A 23,346-nucleotide genomic window follows, 5' to 3' on the forward strand; every position below is an offset into this window, starting at 1 on the left:
ACATTCACGTCAACCGCTGTATCAGACCAAGCAAAGGCAGTTCAGGAATGGCACCACCTGTTTAGCGACATCAGCACCGATCTATTGGAAAACCACTGTTGAACGAACATTCGAAGACGCATATATATGCAGTACCATGTCTTATCAAGACGAGAAATACGCAGGACCCTATATGTGACAATTCTCTTAATGCACAAGATATAAAGTATTAAGCAAGGCTTTCTATGCGAGTGAATAATTAACATGCAATGGTCTATGTAGTCTAAAAGTCTTGACGGAACTTCGGGCTCCGTCTAATCCTTTCCCCGAAAGTATACAATATCCATGGCACTGGCGCAGCAGCGAGTGTCAGCAGTCCTAGCAGGGTGTTTCCCCATCCAAGGCCCAATTTGTTGTACAACTGCAAGCCTCCGAGAGGTAGCAGAGCGCCAAGCAGACTCCTCAAAACGGCGTTTGCGGCAGTGACAGAAGCAGCATAGAGCGTGAATGCGTCGACCAAGTAAGTGTTGATCGTCATAAGAATACCAATTGAGCCGAAACCCATGATACCGGTACCAATCATCGGCAGGATCCAGTGAAGCTGCTTGTCCGCCGTCCAGCCGTACATCATGAGACCGATAGGGATCGTGAGTGAAGAGGGCACCGTGAGGATGAGATGCAGGCGGTCCTCGGGCTTGGGGTCCTTGCCCTCGGCTTGCCGTCTCTGGATAATCTTATCCGACAAGCTTCCGACGTAGGCGAGTCCGAGAATGTTTCCGACACCACCTCCGATGAAAGAGAGGCCGGCTCCGACGGAGCCAAAACCATAGGTGTCGCGGTAAACAAAGGTGAAGGTGGTGAAGAGGATGTACAGGAAGCCGTAGAGCATCGCGACGTAAAGGCACAAGATCATAACGACTGCCGAGCGGAAGAACATGCGGCCAGGACGGATGATGGCAGTGAGAAAGATCTGGCGTGGAGTTCCCTTCTTCTTCATCCTTGATTGGTACTTCTCATTGCCGGTCTCCTTGCGCAAGCGGGCGGCTTTTCTCTCCAAGAGTACGGGTGCGTAAGACTCGCGAAGGACAAAGAAGGAGGCTAAAGTCACCGCACCGGACTAAGGTGGAAGGTTAGTTGGCACACTCGTGGCGTTGAAGTAGTCAAGAAGAGGCACTCACGGTGATGGTAATAATCCAGAAGACCCATCTCCATCCCTTGGCCTCTACAAGGAAGCCAGCACAGACAGGTCCTACGACGGGGCCGAGAAGAGGTCCAAGACTCCAGATACTGATGTAGAAGCCTCTCTTCTCAACGGGCATCATATCCGCAATCGATCCAGCGCCACAAGTAATCACGGCGACACCAGAAAAGCCAGCCAGGAAGCGAAAGGCGATGAGCATGTCGATGTTGGTCGCAAGTCCACAAGCAGCGGAGAAAACGACGAAAAGGGCGTTGCAGACGTGGTATATGTAGACGCGGCCGTACAATTCGCTGAGCGGCGAGATAATGAGAGGACCCAGGGCAAAGCCGAGGACAAAGACGGAGACAACGAATGTCGCGATCGAATCGTCGGATTCGCCAAATTCAGCCATGACTTGCGGGATGCCAGGCGCAAACATCGACGACGCCAGGGGTCTAAAATAGGGTTAGTAATCATACAAAAGAGAAGGATCATTCTTCGGAAAGCTCTTCGTACGTGAGGAAGGTGATGAAGGACAGTGTCGCGATGATGCCCAGTTTGCGACTTTTTGACCAATTCATGGGATTCTCTGGATCTTGGTCGTCCGCCCACCATACAGAGAACTCGTTTTCAGGCTCGGCAGCATCATCGACGACTGTGTTGACGCTATTCGCATTTGGCTCGGCGATTGTAGCTTCTTCGTCGTCTCCACGTAGGTTCGGTGAAGCAGCGCTTGAACTTGTCTCGGTGATGGAAAGTTTCTCTGCCTCTGGAGGCGGTGACTCGGTGACTGGTGACTTCATGCTGATGTTTGATCTCTCTTGCTCTGGTATGTTGGGGGCCAAGAGATGGGAGTTGGTGAGTGTTGTTGGCAACAAAACAGAGTCGGACTCTTCCAGCACAGTTGAGAAGAGGCGGTCGTGTAGTTGTATATAAACACTAAAGGACCTAGTAGTTCAGTAAGAGAAAAGGTGGAATACGTCGGGTTCGGGTTGGTAGATCCATCCGCTGTCTCGTTAGACGTTTCCGAAATTCATGAAAGCGAGTAAAACGAATTACATATGCCCCGTCAGCTTTCGTGTGCTGTGTTTCTGACAAGTGAGGACGTGGAAAAGGAAAAACTTGGCTGCATGCCATTATCAAAGACGGACTGGAAGTCGCACAAGTCAGAATGATCTTCCTCGGTGGGCCAGGCAGTGCAGGTGGCCAGTGAGCCTTGAAAGCGAGACCGAAGGCCGGGGTCTGGTGGCAGGCCCACAAGCTACCAGAGGCCTCGTTTCGAGGAACAACTTGAGTCTAGATTGGCGTCCAGTGACGGCTCTGCTGATCAACGGGTGAGCTAAAAACGCGCCAAAATTCTCGGGAAAGGTATTCTGCACGTTTGTGCTTGCGGTACTCGACAACAATGGCTATGGAGGGTTGTTAGTCAAGAGTGAGAACTAACACACTAGAGGTGAAGGTTGTGCTTTGCATCATCGATGATCTTGAACATTCGCAAAGTGATACATATGGAGAAATTCAGAAGCTGAAACTCAGCGCAGAGCAGAATTCCCAGCCGCGTGGATGAGTAAGAGCCAAGTTCGTCTCAAAGAAGCCCTGTCAATCGGCCGTCAGTTCTCCTCACTGACCTCTGCCATCCTTACGAAGTTACGATGGCGAATGAGGGGATGAAAGTGAGCATAGTCCTTTTCGGCAAGTTGAGACCGATGATTGGGGGAGATCCTTGGAGCTGTCGTGTCTCTGTGCTCGGTTTCGGTAACGGGCATGGAGGGGGGAAATAGGAAAAGAAAAGCGTGAAATGTGATAGGGGCTAGCTAGGCTGTGCACCCACACCAATTCTCCGAGGACGCCTAGCTGGACCACATCTTGTTGTTCGAGCTTAGAAAAAGCTTAAAGGTCGTCTAGAACCCCATACCGAGCGGTACGGGAGATCCTTGACATTGCCGTATTTTCCGCATTCTCCTTAATCGTATTTCGGACTTAGTACGTGACATTCCGCGATAAGAGTCGATTTTACACCACGCAACCATTCAGGTGCCAAGGGCTGACAGACTAGGATCTGAGAGAAAGTGAACTGGTCTTTGAGTCCATTTCTAATCTCTTAGTATTCTACTCTCGCTGTTGCAAACTCGCTGACCATCGGATGCTCTTCAGAGTCTTCACATTGAACCAGCAGGCTCGCAGGATATTTCCAACTCGATTCCTCAGCCGATCTTGCCTACAGGTAGGAAGTTTAGGAACATGTCCTCTAAAATAAGCTCTGTAGTGAGAAACCTGCCTATTGACCAACACTTCCTACTGTTTATCGCCATCATTTGACTTCATATCGAGGTGGGAACGTGTTGCACCATTCGATGGTAATTCTAGCCCTGAGGAGAGCAACGCAGACCGGCTCCACCAAAATTACTCCAATCCGGGCCTTTGTATGATAGAGCCGCTAGAAGAGAGGTATCCTCGTACAACACCCAGAGCTCTCCAGTCTGCATCAGCTAAGGAGATCTGAAGTTCAGTGAGAGGTCCATTTCAGCAGCCGGTCTTAAGCTCAAACAACCAGTCCGAAACCCCGAATCTGGAAGCGTGAAATATACTTTCAAACACAAAAAAGCGAAGACGAGCTTCTCATTTCCCCCACTTGACGTCAGAGTGTTGATCGGGACGGCGAGCACGCAGAGTCTTAGGATATCGTGTCAAAACGCAAACTCATTAGCAACGAAGATCTAATAGTTCGCTTCCGAGTATTCGGAAAATCTGCCATGCCCAGTCAACATTTGATCATTAGTAAGACTTTTAGTACTCTTGTGAATAATGCAGCTTGGCTGTTCGAGAGTGAAACAGTGGCCTTGCTCGGATGACCCTAGGTCGCTGATTGAGACCCAAAATTCCATTGGGATTGGTCTAATACTCAATGAAAGCGAGCTCGCTCGCACTTCTGTCATTGAAGACTTGGCGCTCGCCTTGTCTGAGTTGCGTCTGCGCGATCTACGTCAGCAATCTAACGTGCATCGTTTATCCTTGCTTTCCACTCACTTATCACGGAAATTCTCATGGCGCGAACTCACAATCTCAGATAGAAGATCAGAAAACATCCCTTTGGTGTTAGTATAGTAGCCACAAAATCCAAAAGTTTGATTACATTCTATCCAAAAGTCCTTCGCACAGTTTACTTATCAAGTTTCATTTATCTTCAAGCTTTGTGCAGCGCTTAACTTAACTTAGCTCGGACTGAGTTGCATAAGTTCGATCAGATTTCAGTGCAGATAAGGATCTTTTGACATTGGGGCCAGTAAACAGCGGTCTGAAGGTATCAGCAAGGCTTCAGTGTATTCCAATCCTTCTTAACTCCTCGGTCGGAAAGCACTTCGGCAACTTGATTGATGGAGGTATGGTTGTAGAATCAAATGCCATTTCACTGTCTAGACAGAGCAGTAGGCTCTGACATCCTTCATTAAATCATTTTGCCCCAGAGACCACAAATCAATTCACCGGCAGTGTTATATTCTACATTTTACCGCCTGCCCGCCACATGGTAATCGGAGATACTCCGTCTGGAAGGGTAGGAACTCGACCCCCCGCATTTCCCCCGCCGGGTGTTTTTGGCGGAGCTTCTCCGCGTATCCACCTATATCCCGAATAATCCCCCGACCATGCCGGCAAATGACTTCATCGTAGCTTCTCTTACTATTTAGCTGTGAATATATGAAGTCTTTCAGGTATGACTACCCGGCTTTGGCGATCTGGAAAAGTAGTTCCCAAAGACGTAATCAGCACCGCGGTTGTCATTGACGTGTTGCCATTTGACCTCGCTACTGACAAGAACGCGGAGTAGTCCATCCGCAAATCTGCTGTGTAAGTGAGAGTGCGGAGTAGTCCACCAGTAGAACGCTCTAAGTGTAAAGATTTTGTTGGTGTCATCAAAGAACGCGGAGTAGTCCGGTCTCGGTACTGGCCCGACTTCACGAGGACAGCACCCGTTGTCACTTTGGTAAAGAACAATTATAAACGGATGTAAACAATATAACTCCAGTAATGGCTGCCCCTAAACTTTACTCAGGCGAGTCAGAGAGGCCAAGAGCTTTCAAGATGAGAGCTTTGGTTTTATGGAGTCTGGCAGCTTTGCCGTTCGCCATCGTTGCGTATTTTACTGATCTCCCGGACGCTTTCAACGATACAATCGCAACATGGGCGTACATGTCATATGGCGAATCTTCGGTGGCTGTTCTATCTGGGTCGTTCAATCGTTCCGCCATGGATGCTGCCTACAAGGGACGCGCCACCGATTCAGAGTTACAGAAGAGGTATACCTCCGCAGACTTGTATCTTCCATGACGAGCCTCAGCTAAAGAAACAGGAATGCCTTCCTCAATACCACGAATTTCATAGCCTATGATGAAAGATTCATGGATCTACTTGGTCCAAAGGCTACAGTTAAGCAAATTCAAAAGTTAGCATCCCAAAGTCACGAGGCACCATGCTTCAACAAGGAGACCAAGGAGCTCTTCTTCGTAGAGTGGGGACCCCCTGGAGGTGACAACGGTACCCATAGCTGGCAGTATCTACTGGATACCAAGAACAATACCCTCAGAAAGATCACAACAAACCCGCCAACCCTCAACGCCCACGGCTGTGTTTACTACAATGGAGCGTATCACGTCGTAACGGACGGTAGCCATAACGAGACCGGGGCACTCATTCGCATTGAACCAATAACCCTAGAGACAACTGTGTTGTTGAACAACTACTACGAGCAGCCTTTCGCAGGTCTCAATGATCTTGAGATTGACTCTGATGGAAACTTTTGGTTCACAGATTCAAAATCTGGCTGGGTAGGCCGTCACTTATCGTGAAGGGCATATGGTTCAATATTCAATCCCGCATGTATGACTAACAATACCTCTCTCAGGGCCGGGACTTGACGGACTTCACTCCCCCAACAAACCCAACCGTCTACATGGTGAACAGTACAACCATGCGACCGAGAGTTGTGCACATTACAACAGGAAACGCCAACGGAGTTGCTGTCTCGCCGCGCCACGACGGCCGTCATGTGCTGTATCTTCCCGACACCGGTGTCTCCGAAGCCAAGCCGGTGGATAGGAAGAATCCGTACGGCAACCGTGCCCTCTTTGCATACGATGTCGCAGCCGGGGGCGTTCTCACGAATGCACGCTTCTTGAACAACCCGATTTCGTATTTCTATGACGGTATTCGGGTTTCGAGAAATGGTTGGATCTTTGTCGGGGCTGGCGACGGGGTGGATGTCATTGATCCCGTATCTGGACTTGCACTTGGAACTATACGTGTGGGTGGAGGAAGCAATCTGGCTGTGAACATGGCATTTGGCGTGCATGAGCTATGGATCGTAGGTAGAGGCGGGGTTTGGCATGTGAGCGATATTGCAGAGAAATTGGATCGGGACTGGTAGCTACATGCGAAGCTTTGGTGTATCGGGATGTATGGATCACTTGAAACTTGGTGGCCGAAGACTTGAAGATGGAGACATTCTAAGCAGGATGCTTAAACGTTTTGTTAATCATCAACTACTAGGTATCTTGAAACGCTCTAAACACTATCCCTATAGCTTTTTGTCTTAATAGACGTACACAAACTCATCATTCTGGCGATCAGTCAAATCCATGAATGCGTTATCTCCCAACTGAGCACCAGCCGCATCATTCTGTGCGCTAACATAGTGGTGCTCCATGCTAAGATCCTTGATCTTTCTCGGCTTGCCGTTCGCCACTCTCTTACGCTCCTGCATCTTATTGGAGACGAAGAGGTTGATGACCTGCAGTCCGATGACGGCGAGCAAGGCACAGGTAATACCCATGACTTTGGTGAGACCAGGCTTGTACTCGGGCGCATCCTTGGAGTTGAAGAGAAGGGGGCCGATGATGTTGCCGGCGGAAGATCCAGCATTGTATAGGGACATAATGACGGACTTCTTGGTGGTACCCGCAATGTTGGAGATCATCCAAGAGACGATGAGGGGGTTGCCGCCGAAGAGGAAGGCAAGCATGTAGTACGCGGCGAGGAGAGGGGGGATGCTGTTCCTAGGAAGAACATAGAGCATGACCGCGCCAGTAAGGACAGGGGCGAGGACGGCCGCGAGGAAGGCTGACTTAATGCGGAATCGGTGGGCGAGGTAGGAAGCCGGGAAGATGACAATAAGCTGCACGAAACCAAAGGGGATATTGAGCAGGGAGCTCTTCATGCTGTCGAAGCCGAAGCCAGAAATGACAATGGGACCGAAAGTGTTTGTCACAGCTGCGGTGACATTGAGGCACACGGCCATACCAACGAACAGCCAGCTCTTGGGCTCGTAGAGGGCCTCCCAGACTTGGCTCCACTTGAACTCGTTCCCTCCCGTGCCGGTCTGGTTGGCGCGAAGACGCTCGATGGCCTGCAGCTTCTCGTGCTCGGTAAGGAATCGGGCAGAGGGAATATCGCTATCGAGGAAGTACCAGACGACGGGGGCGGTGATGACGGTGATGAGACCGACAAAGATGAAGAGAATCTGCCACGAGTGGATGGACCCGTTGATCTGACCCAAGCCGTACGAGACAGAGGCGGCAAACATGGTTGCAAGACCGTTGGTGCCGTACCAGCATGCCACACGCATGGGCTGCTCAGCGCGACGGTACCACTGCGAAGTGATGACAGAGAAAAGAGGAAGGCAGCCGGCCTCGAACAAGCCCAGTAGGAAGCGGGTCGCCAAGAGACCTGCGTAGTTGTGGCATGCAGCCATGCACACCTGCGCGATACCCCAACCCAAGACCAAGGAGGGCATCAGGATGCGGTGTGGCACCTTGACGATAAGCCAAGAGGAGAAAGGCTGCCATGCGAGCTGAGCGATGGCAGCGATGGAGCTGACCATGGAGTATTCATTTCCGGTCAAGTTGCAGTCGGTTCTGAGGCCATGGATGGCGCCGTATCCGAGGACGGACTTGTCGAGGATCTGGAGGAAGTAGACCCAGATGAGGATCGAGAGGATTCGTTTATCGGTCTTTCGGCGGATGCGTTTGTTCTATAGTAGTTGAGTCAGCTCCTGTTCAATGTGATAAGACCCTGAAAATTAGGTCGACTTACATCTTCCTCTGTGACCTCGATTTGTTGATCACCAATAAGGTTCGCCGCGCGGTCGGCACCCTTGGCAATGTTTTGGCCCTGATGCTTGAGCTGTTCGACGTCCTCGGTGTTGCGATGCTCAAGCTGAGACACACCGTCTCCAGTCTTTGATGCGGTGTCCATGTTGTTTATTGGCGGTAAGCTGCTCTCTTGGTGAAAGGCTGACTAAGAAAGAAGACAGGAATTCAAGAAGAGAGAACCGGCTTCTCCCTTGATGGTCCAAACATCCAGGCAGCCAAGATGGGCGGCGATCTCCTACCATCTTATACCTAGACCCTGTTTATCGTCGTATCGCCGGCCGCGTCGTAGGCCGCTCAGATGTTCGGCGAAAAGCTCGAGCCAAGTTCGTCATGAGCAACATTCGACCGTACGAGGTGCATCTAACCCATACCATCTCATCCAATAATTGCTTTAGATAGGCGGATGTGAGAGGATCCCCCCATGGGGACCTACCCGTTCCCCTCAGTCCAGCACCGCGCGCTAAGCAAGTTTGTAGGTTGGCATGGCACGCATGGCTGGCACCGCGTGGAGAGACCAGACGAAAATGGCACTAATTCCCCTCACGAACCACACGTTGCCCACCTTCGGGAGGTGGGGACGGAATGTTGGGGATGGAGAGAAGTCCGCGTGCGGTGAAGGGCAGGCTACCTGACTAGCCGTGCATAAAACCGTACACAAATGGGATAATTATGACCTAGTGCGGCCTCGCCTGGACAGACCTCGGCGGTGTCTTGCAAGTTGGAGGTGCGAGAGAGGACTGACAGCTTGATGCCCCCACGCAGAGGCTGAGGATTAACTTTGGCACCAAATAAGGATGACATGGTGTCTGTCAACTGACCCGAGACTGTGGACGTGTTCAGCTTTGCTATACTCTTTTCAGATGAGATTATCTAGTGCCCGGACTCCCTGAGAAGACGAAGGTTTGTGCCCGTCAAAATCACATAGATGGTGTCTAGCGTTGGGGTAGCTATCCCTAGTTCCTTGCCCTTTCGGTAGGGGTAACCGAGGATAATATCCACTTCCATCGGCCGACCGGCTTTGAAGTCGTTTTGCATGCTGCTGCCGATGGGGTGCATAGCCAGGATCTTGTTGATCAGCTTGTCGACCAGGTCGTAATCGATAGGCACCTCGCATGCCTTAGCAACATCGATAACTTCTCTCATCAATCGTTGGGTCATTGGGGTAGCGTCTGGCGAGGAGCTAAGCCATGAATGCGTGTCGAGTAGTGTTAGTGTCGTGAGCGAGTTCCACGCTGCATTCCAAACAACCTTTTCCCAGCGCTGTACTTGGATATTGGGCACCACCTGAAATACTGTCTTGCCCTCTGTCAATAGAGATGCAAATTCGTCCAGTCGCTGCTTCTCCACTACTTGGTCGGTATCATTCGGGTACAATCCTATTTGCATGTCCTCGGACTTTGTGTGTTTGATGTGCCCAGGCTGCGGCTGAGCGGCTCCGGTCCAGGTCTGTCCCATTAGTATAAGCTCATCCCAGCTTCTTGGAGACTCTACCCCCGCGACTCACCACGCATGAGATAATTGTTGTGTGGGGGAACGCTTTGCGGAATGGCACTTCGTTACCGACACCATTCTGAATAATGACGATCGTGGATTTCTCCGCATCAACTGCCGGGGCAATTTCCGCGGGGACTGCATCCTGGGTGATGGCTTTGTGAGCGCAGACAATGTAGTCAAACTTCGCTTCCGCCTCTGCGGCATTCCTTACAACTTGGGGGTATTAGCTTTGAACAGCTGGATGAACAGGGTTAAGGCCATGATTTCGCTCCCCAGCGGCTACCCCGGATTTCATGTGCATACCTCTGTAAGGGCGAACGTTATGCTCTCCATGGTTTTCGCTCGCAATAACGATTCCATTTTCCTTCACTGCGTTATAATTTGACCTAGCAACAACCGTTAATCTAACACGCGGTACTCTGCTTAGAATAAAGGCGTAGAATGATCCAATGCTGAACAGATGGTGTCAGCTTCTCATCCGAATAGGAATTCAGGGTGAGTGACCCACGCCCCCAACCCGTAGAGGAGGACCTCGATCTGCTGGCCTTGTGCAGTCATTATCGAAGTCTTGGTGCTCGTTGGACCTTGTTTCGGCGCAAAGACTTCGGTTGGCGTTCAGCTGTGCTCTGTAGCATGCACTTCTGGTATGGTCCCCTCACTCGACCTAGTATTTGTACACTAATCCGTCAGATTCCTGTTGCGAATACCGGCCGGCAACTGACTTCAGCCCCCGATGTTCGGTGCGGAGGCGGAGAAGCCACCAGGGCACCTACCCCAGAGATTCCTTCGCTGTGACCTTCAGATCGGCGAACCTTGTGTTGTGTGCCCGTGTATCGTGGGGGAACGGGCGAGGAAGACTCCTTGGGGGTTAGATGGGGGTCGCCGGGCGTTGCATCCGGGGACTGTGACCAGGGGTTCGGAGAGGTGTCCGACGTTGCGCCCCATCACCCCATCTTTCCCCCTCATTTCTCGGCCATCGTCCTGGTCCGACGCGGGGAAGCCGGTACTGAACCTTCTTTTCGTGATTGGAGGCCTCAGTGTGGTGAATCTCGGTCGACCTTCGTCTCGGGTCCGTGGGGTATTCAGGGGGGCTTCAGCCATTTGTTTGTCCTTTGGAGCATGATATCATCGGTGCGACTGATGGGTTCAAAGCGCGTAGCATCGTGTCTACTCTGCCCCTGGGTGGATTTGCGCTGCAAGACGGCGAGGAAAACGGGCCAGGTAATTGCACGCAGAGAAGAGTTTTCACTCGGCATATGTGACTTTGAATCATGTTAAATTTGACCATAGTCCTAGTAAGTATGGACATGTCGCTTTCAATTACCTAGGTGCTTGACTTGTGATTTTGTGGTTGCGTACTGTCTAACCGCAACTCTCTCCTTCACCGTAGTTGTGAAGAAGACTTCTTCCTCTCCAACTTTTCGCCCCAGATTCTCGCACAATTCGCAATCTGCAACGCTGTCTCTCGGATTCTGGTAGCTTGCCTGACAAGCCTGCTTCTCTCCGAAGGCGTTTTGGGTGTCTTCCCAGGATCTGATTCTTCCTCCTTAATCGTATGACCCCATTCGTCTGCCGACCTCGCCACTAATCGAGCCGCGTCTTCGATTTTCTTCCCCGGTGGCTCTGATCCGTCCTCAGTGAAACATTCTTGGGGTTGCGTTGCGATTACGCCCGCAATGAGGTTCCACACAGCAATCAGATCCTCCTTTGGTATGGATGGTGATATCGTCGCGGAGATGGACCGTCGTTCGGCGGAATAGCTCCGTACCGGCCTCGACGATGATCCTGGCCGATCTGATGTGCGTGCCAGCAGACAATTGCTGCACGCACCGTTGTAGATGCCCGGCATTTTGACGCACTCTGGTGAGATCCCGTCTCCCCTTCGGCATTTGGAGCATTGATCCTCAGAGCCTTGCAGGACTCCACGCTCATGAAGCATAATTGCTTCCAACACAGGCGTCTGTGAGATGTCTGGTGATGCCCGGCCGGGCCTGACCCTCCAGGCCCTCCGCAATGGGAGAGGACCCAAAATCTTCATGGTCTCTGTAGGCGTGATTGATGGTTGTAGGCCTTGATCTCCAGCATCTTGGGCAGTTTCTGGAGCTGCGTCTTTGATGTTTTTGTGTCGTCCTCTGTGCTCGTATGATCCTTGGCGATTCCCTACCCCGCTATGTGCTGGTGCGGTCTTTGAGCTGATCTGACCAACGCTTGCTCCTGCTCCCGTCCGGACTCTCGATGCCAGTGTTGTAGAAGGCATCGTACCCTGTTCTTTTTGTGTAATTTTTCCCGCTCTGGCCAAAAGTTGAAGCGTAATATCTGCGATTTCCCGTTCATCGCCCATCACGCTCAGGCAAATGAGGGCATATCAAGAAGAGTGATGCTGTTTGACCAACCGACCGAACCACCGAACATGAAAGGAAAAATAAACAACCCACCAGGAAAAAAAAAGAATTCAACCTCGTGATGCGGACCAGGTGGTCCACATACTCCAACGTACGAAAAAGCCACTTATAAGTTCCGGTGAAGAAGCCCGAAGTCTTGCCCCCAGTTACGTAATTCAATTGGTCATCTGTTCTACCGCGGGCGAGCTCGGAGGTGGTGGGTGATTGGCCGTCAGGAATTGCCGTGACTGTCAGATTCATGAGACGTTCTGGACTCTTGGAGATCTGCTGTCCCTGCACTGTGGGAGTCAGGCACTTTTGGTTCTGGGTCTGGCTCCAAGCGAGCCCTTCGTCCACGCCTTGTATGTTCGGGGTCCCCATGGAGGGTATACAGCGGGATACAAAAGCGCAGCATGGCTCCCAGATGAGCCCGGGAGAGAAGGGTGTTCGTCCAATTCAGCAACTATCCCACTAGTCATCATGTGCTATTCCCCGATTGGACCAAGTGGCAATATCGGGCTCGTTTTTCCGTTGCCAGTGTGGGAGGCTCGCCCGAGAAGTCGGGAATGACAACCCATCCCCGCGGAAAGATGCCTCGAGTGTCTCACCTGGTCGCGCATGCAAAGCTGAGAGAGCGGCCCTGGGCCGCCGAGGCGCCTGGGGGTTGGTCGGGAGCACAAGCGGTCACCAAGAAAAGGTTGAGAGGGCCAACGTGGGTTGGGTTACCGAACATAGCCGGGCCAGCGTCGATCCATTTGCAGAGTGTGAGATGAAATCTGACCGGACATACGCCAGGCCGGGTAAGGGTTAGCGGAAGCGCAAGAGAAGCGAGATGGGTATGTTCTACTTTTGGCTTCGTACCTCGCATGGTCGCGTGCAAACAAGAAACAACAATACCCCCACGGGGAAGAGCAAAGTCTTTGGCATATGCTGGTTTTTCTGCGTCACACAAAACAATGGTCTCCAACCAGCGACAAATTCAGCGAAGTCGCGTGTGTAAGGAAAATAAAACCACGCCGGTTTCCACCGCGAATGTCACCATCTCGACTGATCAACACGCTGATTCCGGCCCGGAACAGTCCAGATACATGATCTGCTTGGGCAAACCATTGTGGAGAAGAAACAGTGGAGTCTGATGGGGTTGGTAGGTGGGAAAACCAGAATTATTTGGTACCAGAAACCGCCCCCCGCGGGTTTAGTCTCCGATACTTTCGTTTCCTCCGTTCTGTGGGGGGTAGGGAGGAGGCTTTTCGATGGCTTCGGACGACGAAATAGTCTACCATTAGACTCGTCTTGGAAGAGGTGCCGGCGTGGGGGTTCGGACTACGTGGTTACATGGGTCGTTCCTACGGCTTATGTTACCTATTTTCGTGCCTGACTTACACCGACACAAGGGAAGGGGGCGAAAGTCGATCCCATGATCATCCATGTTGCGCTGGCCTGTCTGACTTCCTTGCATTCTGAGTTTGGATGGGTTCTTTGTTACAAAAGCTTTGTTTGCGAGTAAGCTAATCCACCAAAACTCTCCTCACATCCCACCGCTGCTCCTGAATCTGCTCCCGCAAACTACTTGCTCCCTCGTGCCACAAACCCGCAGAATCAGTCCACAATGTCTCCCTCAGCAAACGGCGGTCCCGCCAGTCACAATGGCAACGGCACACAGCACGGAGCACGGCCGGCTCTGACTCCCGGCCTCTACGTCCCGACCGTGGCATTCTTCCGCTCCGACGACTCAGTAGACGTCGAAACCACACGCTCCCACGCCGTCCGTCTCGCCAAAGCCGGCGTCGCGGGCCTTGTGACCCACGGCTCCAACGGCGAAGCAGTGCACCTCGACCACGATGAAAGACAACTCATCAACCGCACCACACGAGCCGCGCTCGATTCAGCAGGAAAGACAAAACTACCTCTGATTGTCGGTTGCGGCGCGCAGTCGACAAGGGAAACTATTCAGCTCTGCAAAGAGGCTGGTGCATCAGGAGGCGACTATGCGCTCGTCCTCCCACCAGCTTACTACGGTGGCCTCCTCACCACCGACCTCATCCTACAACACTTCCGCGAAGTCGCAGACGCAAGCCCGATTCCTCTTCTCATTTACAACTACCCTGGCGCCTGCAGCGGCCTCGATCTCAACTCAGATACCATCATCAACCTCTCGAGTCACCCCAACATTGTCGGCGTAAAGCTGACCTGCGGTAACACTGGCAAGCTGGCTCGGATAGCTGCTGCTACAGCCCCCAAGAAGGGCGACAACAACACGACACCATTCCGGACATTTGGCGGTAGCGTCGATTTCACTCTGCAAACACTCGTCGTCGGTGGCCATGGCATTATTGGTGGAACCGGAAATATTGCACCTCTTGTCTGTGTGAGGCTGATGCAGCTTTGGGATGAGGGCAAGTTGGCAGAAGCGAGAGAGCTGCAGGCAGTTGTGGCCCGCGGTGACTGGACTGCTATCCAAGGAGGATTTGTCTCAGTCAAGGCAGCATTGCAGGAGTACTACGGCTATGGAGGGCTTCCGAGGAAGCCTTGTACATTGCTTGAGGGAGAGAGCCTGACAAAACAGGTTGACGGATTTTCAGAGTTGATTCAGGCTGAGAAGGCATTGCAAAAATAGATGCTTGTAACAAGGTGGGTTTTGGCTTAGGTTTCAAGAGAATCATAGCGTATTGATCATTGAATGAGCTTTCACCTGAACATACTGGCAAGACAAGTGTTGGAATGAATGGCATTGGTCGCGTCCCAATTCCCCGTCGACAAATTGAGCGTCACCTTGTCGCCTACTGCATGCACTTTGGCTGATATTCAGTGGATTGGTTGGGGAATCTCCCAATTTAGAAATGGGTGCTGTACTACTCCGACGATGCGAGGCGCCCTTTCAATCTTTCCGTCTTAATGCCTCTGCATAGATGATGTTGTTCGATCCTCTGATACAGCTTCGACAAAACACTCATTGCGTTTATTCTTGCTTCAAGATCATAAGAGCCCTGTAAACGCGCCCGTTTCCGCCGTATTTGGTATCATCTTAGAGAAAGTCTATTCCGATCACGAAGCCAAGGCGCTTGTAGAGGTCCACCCCGTCCTCCATAGCATGTATGAAGATGGCAAGGCCCAATTCTTCGGCTTTTGATATGCCACTTTTGATCAAAGCAGTGCCTATGCCTTTGCCTTGGTTGTCTGGATGAACTGCCAGGTAGTCCAGTCCTACGTGACAAGCATAATAAGCACTTGGGAGATGGAAGCCGCAAGTTAGAGGAAAAACACACGCATGTAAGCTCTTCTGCTTAGAATCTCATCCTCCGCCTCCCGAATAGGGACAAGCAAATCGTCCGACTCCTCGTTAGGATCCCAATGAGCTGTCACGGCAACGCGCCGGATCTCCGCTTCTTCCTCTTGGCTGACAGACGGAACCACGGCATCGGGCCAAGCCGGGGCCCCGCCGATGCTCTTGGCGTGGGATGCGGGCAGAATCCACCGGGCATATCCCACTATTCGCCCGGTGACGGAATCCACGGCCTTTTGATGTCGCTTCGTATCGGGGTCACTGATGAGGTTTCGCGGCGTTCGCTTGGCTATCTGCATGATATGGTACTCAAGGGTCCGATGGCACCAGGCGAGCTGCCAGTGGGGATCTGCCCAGAAGGCGGGGATGTTGTTTCTGGTCAGCCAGCTCATGACTGTCGGCCACAGTGCAGCCCGTAATGATGATTTTGTATGTAGTTTCCATTGCTTCGACTTGAGAAAACAGCGCAAGACCATGCTGGTTCTTTGGACTGAAGGACCGCAGCAAAGCGATATCTTGGGAGCTCATGACATTTTTGGACAACGTGGTCACTTGGTGGGTTTTCTGCCGTGGCCCGGCTATCGGCATTTTGGAACTGCATACAGCACCACCCCTGCATGCCAGGCCATGAACCAACATGTCAGCCTGACTGCTATCTAGCTCGGAGTTCAGCCAAGTTTTCGAACGACAATACAGTCCTTTGGAACAATAAATGGGCGTGTAACAGAATTGAAGAAGCTGTTACGGATCGAAAGACACCTGCTTAGTACACCTTCTATCTCGAAGGGCTACAATGACTCACCATCTGTGATTTGAGACTTTCGTTGAATAAGGTACGTTCATGTATCGAAGCCGAAAGCTGTTCTTCAGAGCCTCAACACTCTGCCTCTTCACCCTGATGCAAGCTGTCGATCCTTCTACAGCTATGATGCAGGTTTCTAGCACTCACAGACGGCGACAGGCTGGAGAAGTCCGTCTGCCTTTCCCCGCCTTATCCAAGTCTCCAACGCTCTCAGAACAGTGTCGCGTGACCGTCATTCTCACCTCAACTCGTGATGATTCATCTCGTTGTCTTGCATAAACCTCCTTCCTTCTCTTTTCACTTGTCGTCAAATGATCACCATGGCAATTCTTGTCATCCATCACCCAATGAATACCGCCTCTTCAAACCCCGCATCAAACCCCGTGCTTCGTGCCCCGACCTAATCGCGACTAAACTCTGACGACGTGCCAACAAGGCCAGACTATCCCCGGAAGAGGAAACGAGCTGACCCCCACGGAGGGATCTATGTATTTCTGGCTTGTCTGGCGTTTCTGTTCGGGGCCTAGCCCGACGTCCGAGCGGCTCTGCGGGTCCGGATCTGCGGGGCTGACCCCCATCCATCCCGTAATTCATGCGGGGAGCGGGTCGGACGCGAGACCACGAATCCGCGAAGAGGTTGTGTGTACTCGATCGGAAATGGTCTGATGCGTCTCTGGTGGTTGCTCCCCTCTCTTCTCTCAAGGCTTGACATCTCAAGTCAGCTTTCCCCGCAGGTACCTCAACTCGCATCCTACCGTACGAGACGGCGCACGAATCACCTGAGTTTGGCTCCATGCAGAAACCCGTTTCGAGCCGACAATCGAATCTAGTGTAGCTGGCGGCAAATCATGCGGGGACGACTGGGCACCGACGTGGGGGTCTATGAACGTGTCGTAGGTAGATGGGGGGGGGGGGGGGGCTTTTGATCTCCATGAAGCTCATCAGGGTAGTAACTCCAATAAGCATATGAAGAATATCCAGGAGGAAAGAGTGTTGCAAATTGTTTGGCAACATTTACTCAGACAACCGCAACTATGCCGACTATTCTGGAAAAGCTCTTCTCTCTGGAAGGCCGCACAGCCGTGGTCACGGGAGGTACACGGGGAATTGGCCAGGCCATGGCAGTATCACTTGCAGAAGCAGGATCAGATATCATCCTCATCCAAGTAAGAAAGCATGACCACGTAAATATGTAGCTTGACGTTAACAAAAGGAAAGAGAGACGAAAGCAACACTGAAACGAAAACACAAGTCGAGGCTCTGGGCAGAAAAACCTTCATCTACACAGCAGACCTTTCAAATCAAGAGGAAGTGGAGAGCTTGTCGAAGCGCATCTTAGCCGATGGCCACGATGTCAGCATTCTAGTCACCTGTGCCGGCATTCAACGCAGACATCCCGCGCACAAGTTCCCCATGGGCGACTGGGACGAGGTCCTCCAAGTCAACCTCAAGACAGTCTGGACTCTTTGCCGAGACTTTGGCGCTTACATGCTCACACGCAGCCCCAACTCGATAAACGGCCACCGTGGTAGCATCGTCAACGTGGCGTCGCTCGTCAGCTTCCAGGGAGGCATCACGGTGCCGGCCTACGCAGCGGCCAAGGGCGGCATAGCACAGCTGACCAAGGCGCTGAGCAACGAGTGGGCGAGCCAGGGTGTCAACGTGAATGCCATTGCGCCTGGGTATGTTGCAACAGATATGAATGAGGCGCTGATCAATAATCCGGAGAGGGCGGCAAGTATTCTGGCCAGGATCCCCGCGGGAAGATGGGGTACCCCGGATGACTTCAAGGGTGCCACAGTGTTCCTCGCGGGGGCGGGGAGTTTGTACGTTTCGGGAGAGCTGCTTACTGTCGATGGGGGCTGGATGGGCCGATGATACTTGAAGCTGTTCACTTAGTCAAGTAGAGATGTGAGAATACAACATAAAGTAACACCTGGTCCAGAATAGTATCGACATGATCTGCAAACTAAAGCACTGCTCATGGGATGGCATCTTGAGCTGAGTGAACCCCACATCTTGATGTGTCTTGTATACAACGGCACTTGCTTTCCCCGCTTGGCCACAGGTCTGACTGACGCTCGATTCCAGATGGGCGTGGAGCCAGGAAGAACTCCTCTGTTTGAACATGGTGTGATGTGGCGTGGGGGTTCGGACATTTTCCGATCCTCTGATGGTGTAATGTCATGCATTTACGCACATCATGCCGAGGTTGGATATGCTCTGACCTCTAGAGTCAAATAATGTCGAGTGGCAAGAGGACCGCAAGCAAAGCCCTCCAACGATAGCTCAAAGCACAACCGAACTTGCGGAAATGATTCGGAAACAACTTGATCGGACTATTGGAAGTGATATAATGGCAGTGGTTTGGCAAATAATGCGCTTCCAGATAACTGCCATATATCGAGGGATGCTGATGACAGCAATTGGACTAATGCTGTTGCTAAAGCTATAGTACAACTCCAACTATTGAGCCGTCCAACTACCATTCTCTGATGCTGCCGTCGGGGCCATGGAAAACCTTGCACTGCCACGGCTCTGTCTCTTTGGAAATTTTGATAACCATCTCCTCATCGATATCAATGCCCAACCCGTAGCCCGTCGGCGCTTTTACATAACCGCCCTCGATATCGAACACCGTGGGATTCTTTAGATATGTCAAGAGATCGATATCTCCTGCCTCAGTATTGTAGTGCATTCCCAGACTCATCTCAAGAATAGAAAAGTTGGGCGCTGATAAGGCGACTTGTACGCTTGCCGCAAAGGCGACGGGACCAAGGGGGCAGTGGGGTGCAATTGCCACATCATAGGCTTCGGCCATTGTAGCGATGCGCTTTGTTTCGGATATACCTCCAGCATGAGCAATATCCGGTTGAAGGATGTCGACGCTGGCGTCCTCTAGGAAGCGTTTGATGTCCCATCTCGTGTAAAGACGCTCACCAAAAGCAATCGGAATCGTCGTCTGATTTGAGAGCTGCTTGATGGCTTCCGGGTGCTCGCAAAGTAGGGGCTCCTCGATGAATAGGGGCTCATATGGTTCTAGAGCTCTGGCCAGCTGCTTTGCCATGGCCTTGTGCAGGCGACCGTGGAAATCGAGACCAGCGTCGAGACCAAGAGCCTTGACCTGTTTGAGACGCTCCACTGTGTCTTTCAGGACTCTGGGAGAGTCAACCCAGTTCATGTCCTCTGTTGCGTTCATCTTGACGCATGTCAGACCTTGAGCAATGCGCTTTTTTCTGAACGGATTATTAGTATCGTAACTTCCTGCCGAATATCGGGATACTTACGCTGCGGCCTCAACATCTGATGGTCTGTCGCCCCCAATCCAGCAGTACACTTGAACCTTGTTGCGGACCTGGCCGCCCAGTAGCTCGTAAATGGGAACTTTCAGGTTGCGACCTATAGATCATGACTAATTAGACATTTTTCTCGGCTATGTGGAGTCTTCGTGTAGAATATTGCACACACCTTTCAGATCCCACAACGCAATGTCAATGCCTGACATTGCTGACATGAAGACGGGGCCTCCTCGATAGAAGCCATGGCGCCAGAATGTTTGCCAAATGTGCTCAATGTTGCTGGGCAGAAGTCAGACAAAGTCTTACGAAAAGTAAGTTGAATACTTTACCCTGCTTCAAGACCGACTATCCTAGGGATCATCTCCTCAAGACAGCCCTCAACAGCCAGATCATGACCCTCGAGCGTTGCCTCGCCCCAACCATACTCGCCATTCTCGTCGGTGATTTTCACCATGAGCCAACGAGGCTTTACGCGGTAATACCGCACGGACGCAATCTTAGCCATGACGTACTAGAGGACGGGAATGGCTCAATAGTGTTCAGATGATTCGAAGCTGGTCGTGATAGAACTCAATACAGTTCAAGCAGTCGTGAAGCACATACAATCATTCATGATTCATCCCATTCTTAACAATGGCCCCCGCATCGTGAAGCTCTGCCATGCAGCGGTACATGTGTAACAATACGATCCACCAGGCCTCAAGGATTGGGGTCACCGGGTATGCCCTCCACGTCTGGCGTTGGCGGTTCATCCCCCACGTCTGGCACGACCCCCACCGAGGCTGGCACAATTGTTCAATACGTGGAGGAATCGTGGAGAATGCATGGGGAAATCCACGATCTCCACCCATATTACGGGCCGCGGCCCAACGCGGTGTTGTTCCCGTTCCACGTTAGACACAAGTTGTCCGGCTCGGACAATCTAGTCATGCATTGCTTGTTCTCGTGCCTCGTGCTCACCTCATTATCCACACATGAAATTGTGCGCCCTAGCTCGTTCCCAAACATGGTAGTTTCTTTTACGAACCGATTTCGTGGTGTGGGTTTGTCATGACTCGAAGGGATCTAGCTGGCACGGCTGACGCCCGCTGATGTGTTGGGTGCAGCGGGATTGCTCCGAAAGCTCACAAACATGTCTCTAATCACCTTCAACGTCAAGCAACTGTGCTGCCGAGATATGGCTATTTGACTGGCTAGGTAGGTACTGAGGCAATCAACGCACTGAGGCAATCGACTGCGAGGAGTACGGATAGACGGGCATTTGTGGCTGCATAATTCCTTCAGGTAACCCAGGTACTCAATTTAGTAGGGTGAGGTACCTGATTTCTCAGTAAGGGGCTACTGAAGGGCAGCTCATGCCAAGATGTTGAGGATTTTGTGAAGAACCACATCGGTGTTCATACCGAAGCTGTGTGTGTCGCCGCGCATCCGGGTGGATACCGATTCATTGCCGTTCGAGCAACTCTTCTTACGCTCCCCCGCCAAGCCCGATCGGAGTTGGCCTTCCGCCGACACTTAAGAGGCGACTGACACCGTGAGACAGAAAAGTGGCGTCGTTGTGAAAGCGGCTGATTTGCCCACACTTTGGATCATTTATAGGTGTCCAATCAGCAATGAGTTTTGATAGCCGACGCGTCTTCTTACGTTCATCTCCAATCCTCCGTCTATTAGTCTATCAATTCCACATTAGTCGTCATCTATTAGTTCGCATTTTATCCCGATCTCATCTTTTCTCTCCACCTTGCAATAATCATGCAGTCTCACGTCCTCCCGGCTTGTTGCTGCGGTGCGTTGGTGCGCTGTGCCAGCACTTGCTCGTGGCTGTCGTGGTTGCCATCATGTGAGCTTTTCTCACTCGGGCGTCCCATTTCTTCATCCCGACTCTCACTGAGCGTGTCATCTGGCTTCGCCTCCTCGATCGGGTGCAAGCCTCTGTCTTTGATCAACAGACAGCCCACCAAGCACAACCCGATCAGTGGTATCTGAAGAATGAAAACCGCTCGACTTGCCGCCATGTATGCGTCGAGAACCGCGGACTTATCTTGCTCATTCAGTTGCGGTATCGAGTATGTACTGCTGGCGAGGTCCTTGAAGCCTGGAGGCAAGTTTGCTCGTAAAGTTGCTTGAAGCACTGCCGCGGAGACGGCTAATCCGCAAGCACCACCGGCACATCGAAAAAAGTTGCGATTTGAAGTGATGACTGCCCGGCGAGACTTGATGGAGTGCGCCTGCAGGGCCACCAGCGTTGGCTGGAAGATGAATCCGACACCAATGCCGATGATCAGCAGAGGAATGACGATGATTCCAGGCTTGGTATTTCGGTCGAAAATAAGTGTGAGACCAGCTCCTCTATGTCATTTGTCAGATAGATGCAAACGTAGTAGCCGGGATCGGGAAAGCCCTCAACTCACAGTGTCCAGAGGCCAAAGCCTGCCCAGATCACTTCTCCATAGCGCTGAGTTCTCGATATGTACTGTCCCGAGATGATTGAGAACACGGATTGACAAACAACTAAGGAAACATAGATTCCCGCCGAATGAATGACCGAGAATTGATGAGCGTTCTGGAGATACAGCGGGATGTAGTAGAGATATCCTTGGTACGCTGCTCCGAATAGAAATGACTGTGCCAAGAGGACAACAACAACCTTGTTCTTGAAGATGGGAACTGTGTATTGTTAGCTAGCACTCGGGGACATATTTCTTGTTGACGAATATTACCTGGCATCATCGGAAGCTTGGCGAACTTCCACTCCACAATGACAAAAGACACAAGAGCAAGCGCCCCTATTGTCAACATGCTGATAACCATTGCTGAATTCCATGGAAAATATGCGCCACCTGGCAGAGTAAATCAGCTTTTGCTCTATCAACGCACGGGATCGAGCCGAGGAATAACTTACCTCCAGAGATGGGAATAAGCAGCAAAATAACGCCGGCCGACGAGGTGAATGAGCCTGCATAGTCGATCTTTTTGACACTCTTCATAAAGTCGTCATCTGGGGGCTTAGATGGCAGGAAGAAGTATGAGATGATACCGACGATAACACCGAGGGGCGAGAGCATCCAAAAGAACGCTCTCCATGTTGCCCTCTCAACAAAGGCGGCAGCAAGAAAAGGGCCGAGAACATTTCCAAGACCAACCATCGAGCCCAAGATTCCTTGATACTTGCCTCTTTGTTCCAAAGTAACGACATCGGAGACAATGATCATGGCGAGATTCGTGATACCGCCTCCGCCGATGCCCGCAACGCCACGGAAGATGTAAAACATTGTCGCATTCTGTGAAAGCCCACAGAGCAAGTCTGCAATTGACAAAAGACCGATGGCGCTCAGAAATACGGCTTTTCGGCCGAAAATATCTGAGAAACGCCCGTAGAGCATCTGGAATGTCGTGTTGGCGATGAGCGATGACGTACCCGCCCATGATATCGTATCCTCCGCGTTGAGGTCCGCAGCAATCGTTGGCAAAGTGATACTGATGCCATTCTGGTCGATGAATGAGACTAATAAAGTCACTGCAAGGGTTGCAAAGACAACTAGGAGTTTCTTCAAAGGTAAGATGTTTGTCTGGTCGTGGAGAGCCTTTTCGGCCTTGGTTGTTTCCTGATCGCCCCTCATGCTGCAACCCTGGGTAGTCGATCGCTTGGGACAAAGTACAACAATTACGATGGCAAGAATATCAGCGTAAAGTATGGCCGAGTGATTAGGAAGCTCCGAGAGAATATGCGGCTGAAACTATGAGTAAAAGACCAGCGCATGAAAACTTTTCGTGAGACAATCC

General features: G+C 51.6%; 11 protein-coding genes across 11 annotated transcripts; 4 read left to right on the forward strand and 7 right to left on the reverse strand.

Annotated features, from left to right (window-relative positions):
- Window positions 1-262: 262 nt before the first annotated feature.
- Window positions 263-1,962, reverse strand: CTAM01_14021 (uncharacterized protein; the record flags this gene model as incomplete). The annotated part of the gene is made up of 3 exons (XM_060530022.1): window positions 263-1,096; window positions 1,158-1,614; window positions 1,676-1,962. 3 exons carry the CDS (start codon window positions 1,960-1,962, stop codon window positions 263-265), a joined length of 1,578 nt encoding a protein of 525 aa, XP_060375376.1.
- A 3,277-nt stretch (window positions 1,963-5,239) lies between these two features.
- Window positions 5,240-6,581, forward strand: CTAM01_14022 (uncharacterized protein; the record flags this gene model as incomplete). Its single annotated transcript, XM_060530023.1, has 3 exons — window positions 5,240-5,454; window positions 5,508-5,982; window positions 6,060-6,581. 3 exons carry the CDS (start codon window positions 5,240-5,242, stop codon window positions 6,579-6,581), a joined length of 1,212 nt encoding a protein of 403 aa, XP_060375377.1.
- Window positions 6,582-6,746: 165 nt separating this feature from the next.
- Window positions 6,747-8,407, reverse strand: CTAM01_14023 (uncharacterized protein; the record flags this gene model as incomplete). The annotated part of the gene is made up of 2 exons (XM_060530024.1): window positions 6,747-8,183; window positions 8,246-8,407. 2 exons carry the CDS (start codon window positions 8,405-8,407, stop codon window positions 6,747-6,749), a joined length of 1,599 nt encoding a protein of 532 aa, XP_060375378.1.
- Window positions 8,408-9,174: 767 nt separating this feature from the next.
- Window positions 9,175-10,356, reverse strand: CTAM01_14024 (2-dehydropantoate 2-reductase; the record flags this gene model as incomplete). The annotated part of the gene is made up of 4 exons (XM_060530025.1): window positions 9,175-9,750; window positions 9,809-10,011; window positions 10,102-10,250; window positions 10,307-10,356. The coding sequence occupies 4 exons, from the start codon at window positions 10,354-10,356 to the stop codon at window positions 9,175-9,177; spliced, it is 978 nt and encodes a 325-aa protein (XP_060375379.1).
- Window positions 10,357-11,179: 823 nt separating this feature from the next.
- On the reverse strand, window positions 11,180-12,560 carry CTAM01_14025 (uncharacterized protein; the record flags this gene model as incomplete). Its single annotated transcript, XM_060530026.1, has 2 exons — window positions 11,180-12,143; window positions 12,256-12,560. 2 exons carry the CDS (start codon window positions 12,558-12,560, stop codon window positions 11,180-11,182), a joined length of 1,269 nt encoding a protein of 422 aa, XP_060375380.1.
- A 1,228-nt stretch (window positions 12,561-13,788) lies between these two features.
- On the forward strand, window positions 13,789-14,796 carry CTAM01_14026 (dihydrodipicolinate synthetase; the record flags this gene model as incomplete). Its single annotated transcript, XM_060530027.1, has 1 exon — window positions 13,789-14,796. The coding sequence occupies one exon, from the start codon at window positions 13,789-13,791 to the stop codon at window positions 14,794-14,796; it is 1,008 nt and encodes a 335-aa protein (XP_060375381.1).
- A 408-nt stretch (window positions 14,797-15,204) lies between these two features.
- On the reverse strand, window positions 15,205-15,854 carry CTAM01_14027 (acetyltransferase; the record flags this gene model as incomplete). Its single annotated transcript, XM_060530028.1, has 2 exons — window positions 15,205-15,383; window positions 15,446-15,854. 2 exons carry the CDS (start codon window positions 15,852-15,854, stop codon window positions 15,205-15,207), a joined length of 588 nt encoding a protein of 195 aa, XP_060375382.1.
- Window positions 15,855-16,303: 449 nt separating this feature from the next.
- On the forward strand, window positions 16,304-16,543 carry CTAM01_14028 (uncharacterized protein; the record flags this gene model as incomplete). The annotated part of the gene is made up of 1 exon (XM_060530029.1): window positions 16,304-16,543. One exon carries the CDS (start codon window positions 16,304-16,306, stop codon window positions 16,541-16,543), a length of 240 nt encoding a protein of 79 aa, XP_060375383.1.
- A 755-nt stretch (window positions 16,544-17,298) lies between these two features.
- CTAM01_14029 (2-deoxy-D-gluconate 3-dehydrogenase) lies at window positions 17,299-18,142 on the forward strand (the record flags this gene model as incomplete). Its single annotated transcript, XM_060530030.1, has 2 exons — window positions 17,299-17,430; window positions 17,483-18,142. The coding sequence occupies 2 exons, from the start codon at window positions 17,299-17,301 to the stop codon at window positions 18,140-18,142; spliced, it is 792 nt and encodes a 263-aa protein (XP_060375384.1).
- A 604-nt stretch (window positions 18,143-18,746) lies between these two features.
- On the reverse strand, window positions 18,747-20,068 carry CTAM01_14030 (galactonate dehydratase; the record flags this gene model as incomplete). Its single annotated transcript, XM_060530031.1, has 4 exons — window positions 18,747-19,500; window positions 19,552-19,663; window positions 19,733-19,842; window positions 19,893-20,068. The coding sequence occupies 4 exons, from the start codon at window positions 20,066-20,068 to the stop codon at window positions 18,747-18,749; spliced, it is 1,152 nt and encodes a 383-aa protein (XP_060375385.1).
- Window positions 20,069-21,323: 1,255 nt separating this feature from the next.
- Window positions 21,324-23,300, reverse strand: CTAM01_14031 (uncharacterized protein; the record flags this gene model as incomplete). The annotated part of the gene is made up of 4 exons (XM_060530032.1): window positions 21,324-21,912; window positions 21,975-22,230; window positions 22,284-22,403; window positions 22,466-23,300. Coding segments are annotated over 4 exons (1,800 nt in total), but the record flags the coding sequence as incomplete, so codon positions are not given.
- Window positions 23,301-23,346: the final 46 nt, after the last annotated feature.

The sequence above is a fragment of the Colletotrichum tamarilloi genome (assembly GCF_030869305.1).
Source record: "Colletotrichum tamarilloi strain Tom-12 chromosome Unknown Scaffold_111.1, whole genome shotgun sequence".
NCBI classification, from domain to species: Eukaryota; Fungi; Ascomycota; class Sordariomycetes; order Glomerellales; family Glomerellaceae; genus Colletotrichum; species Colletotrichum tamarilloi.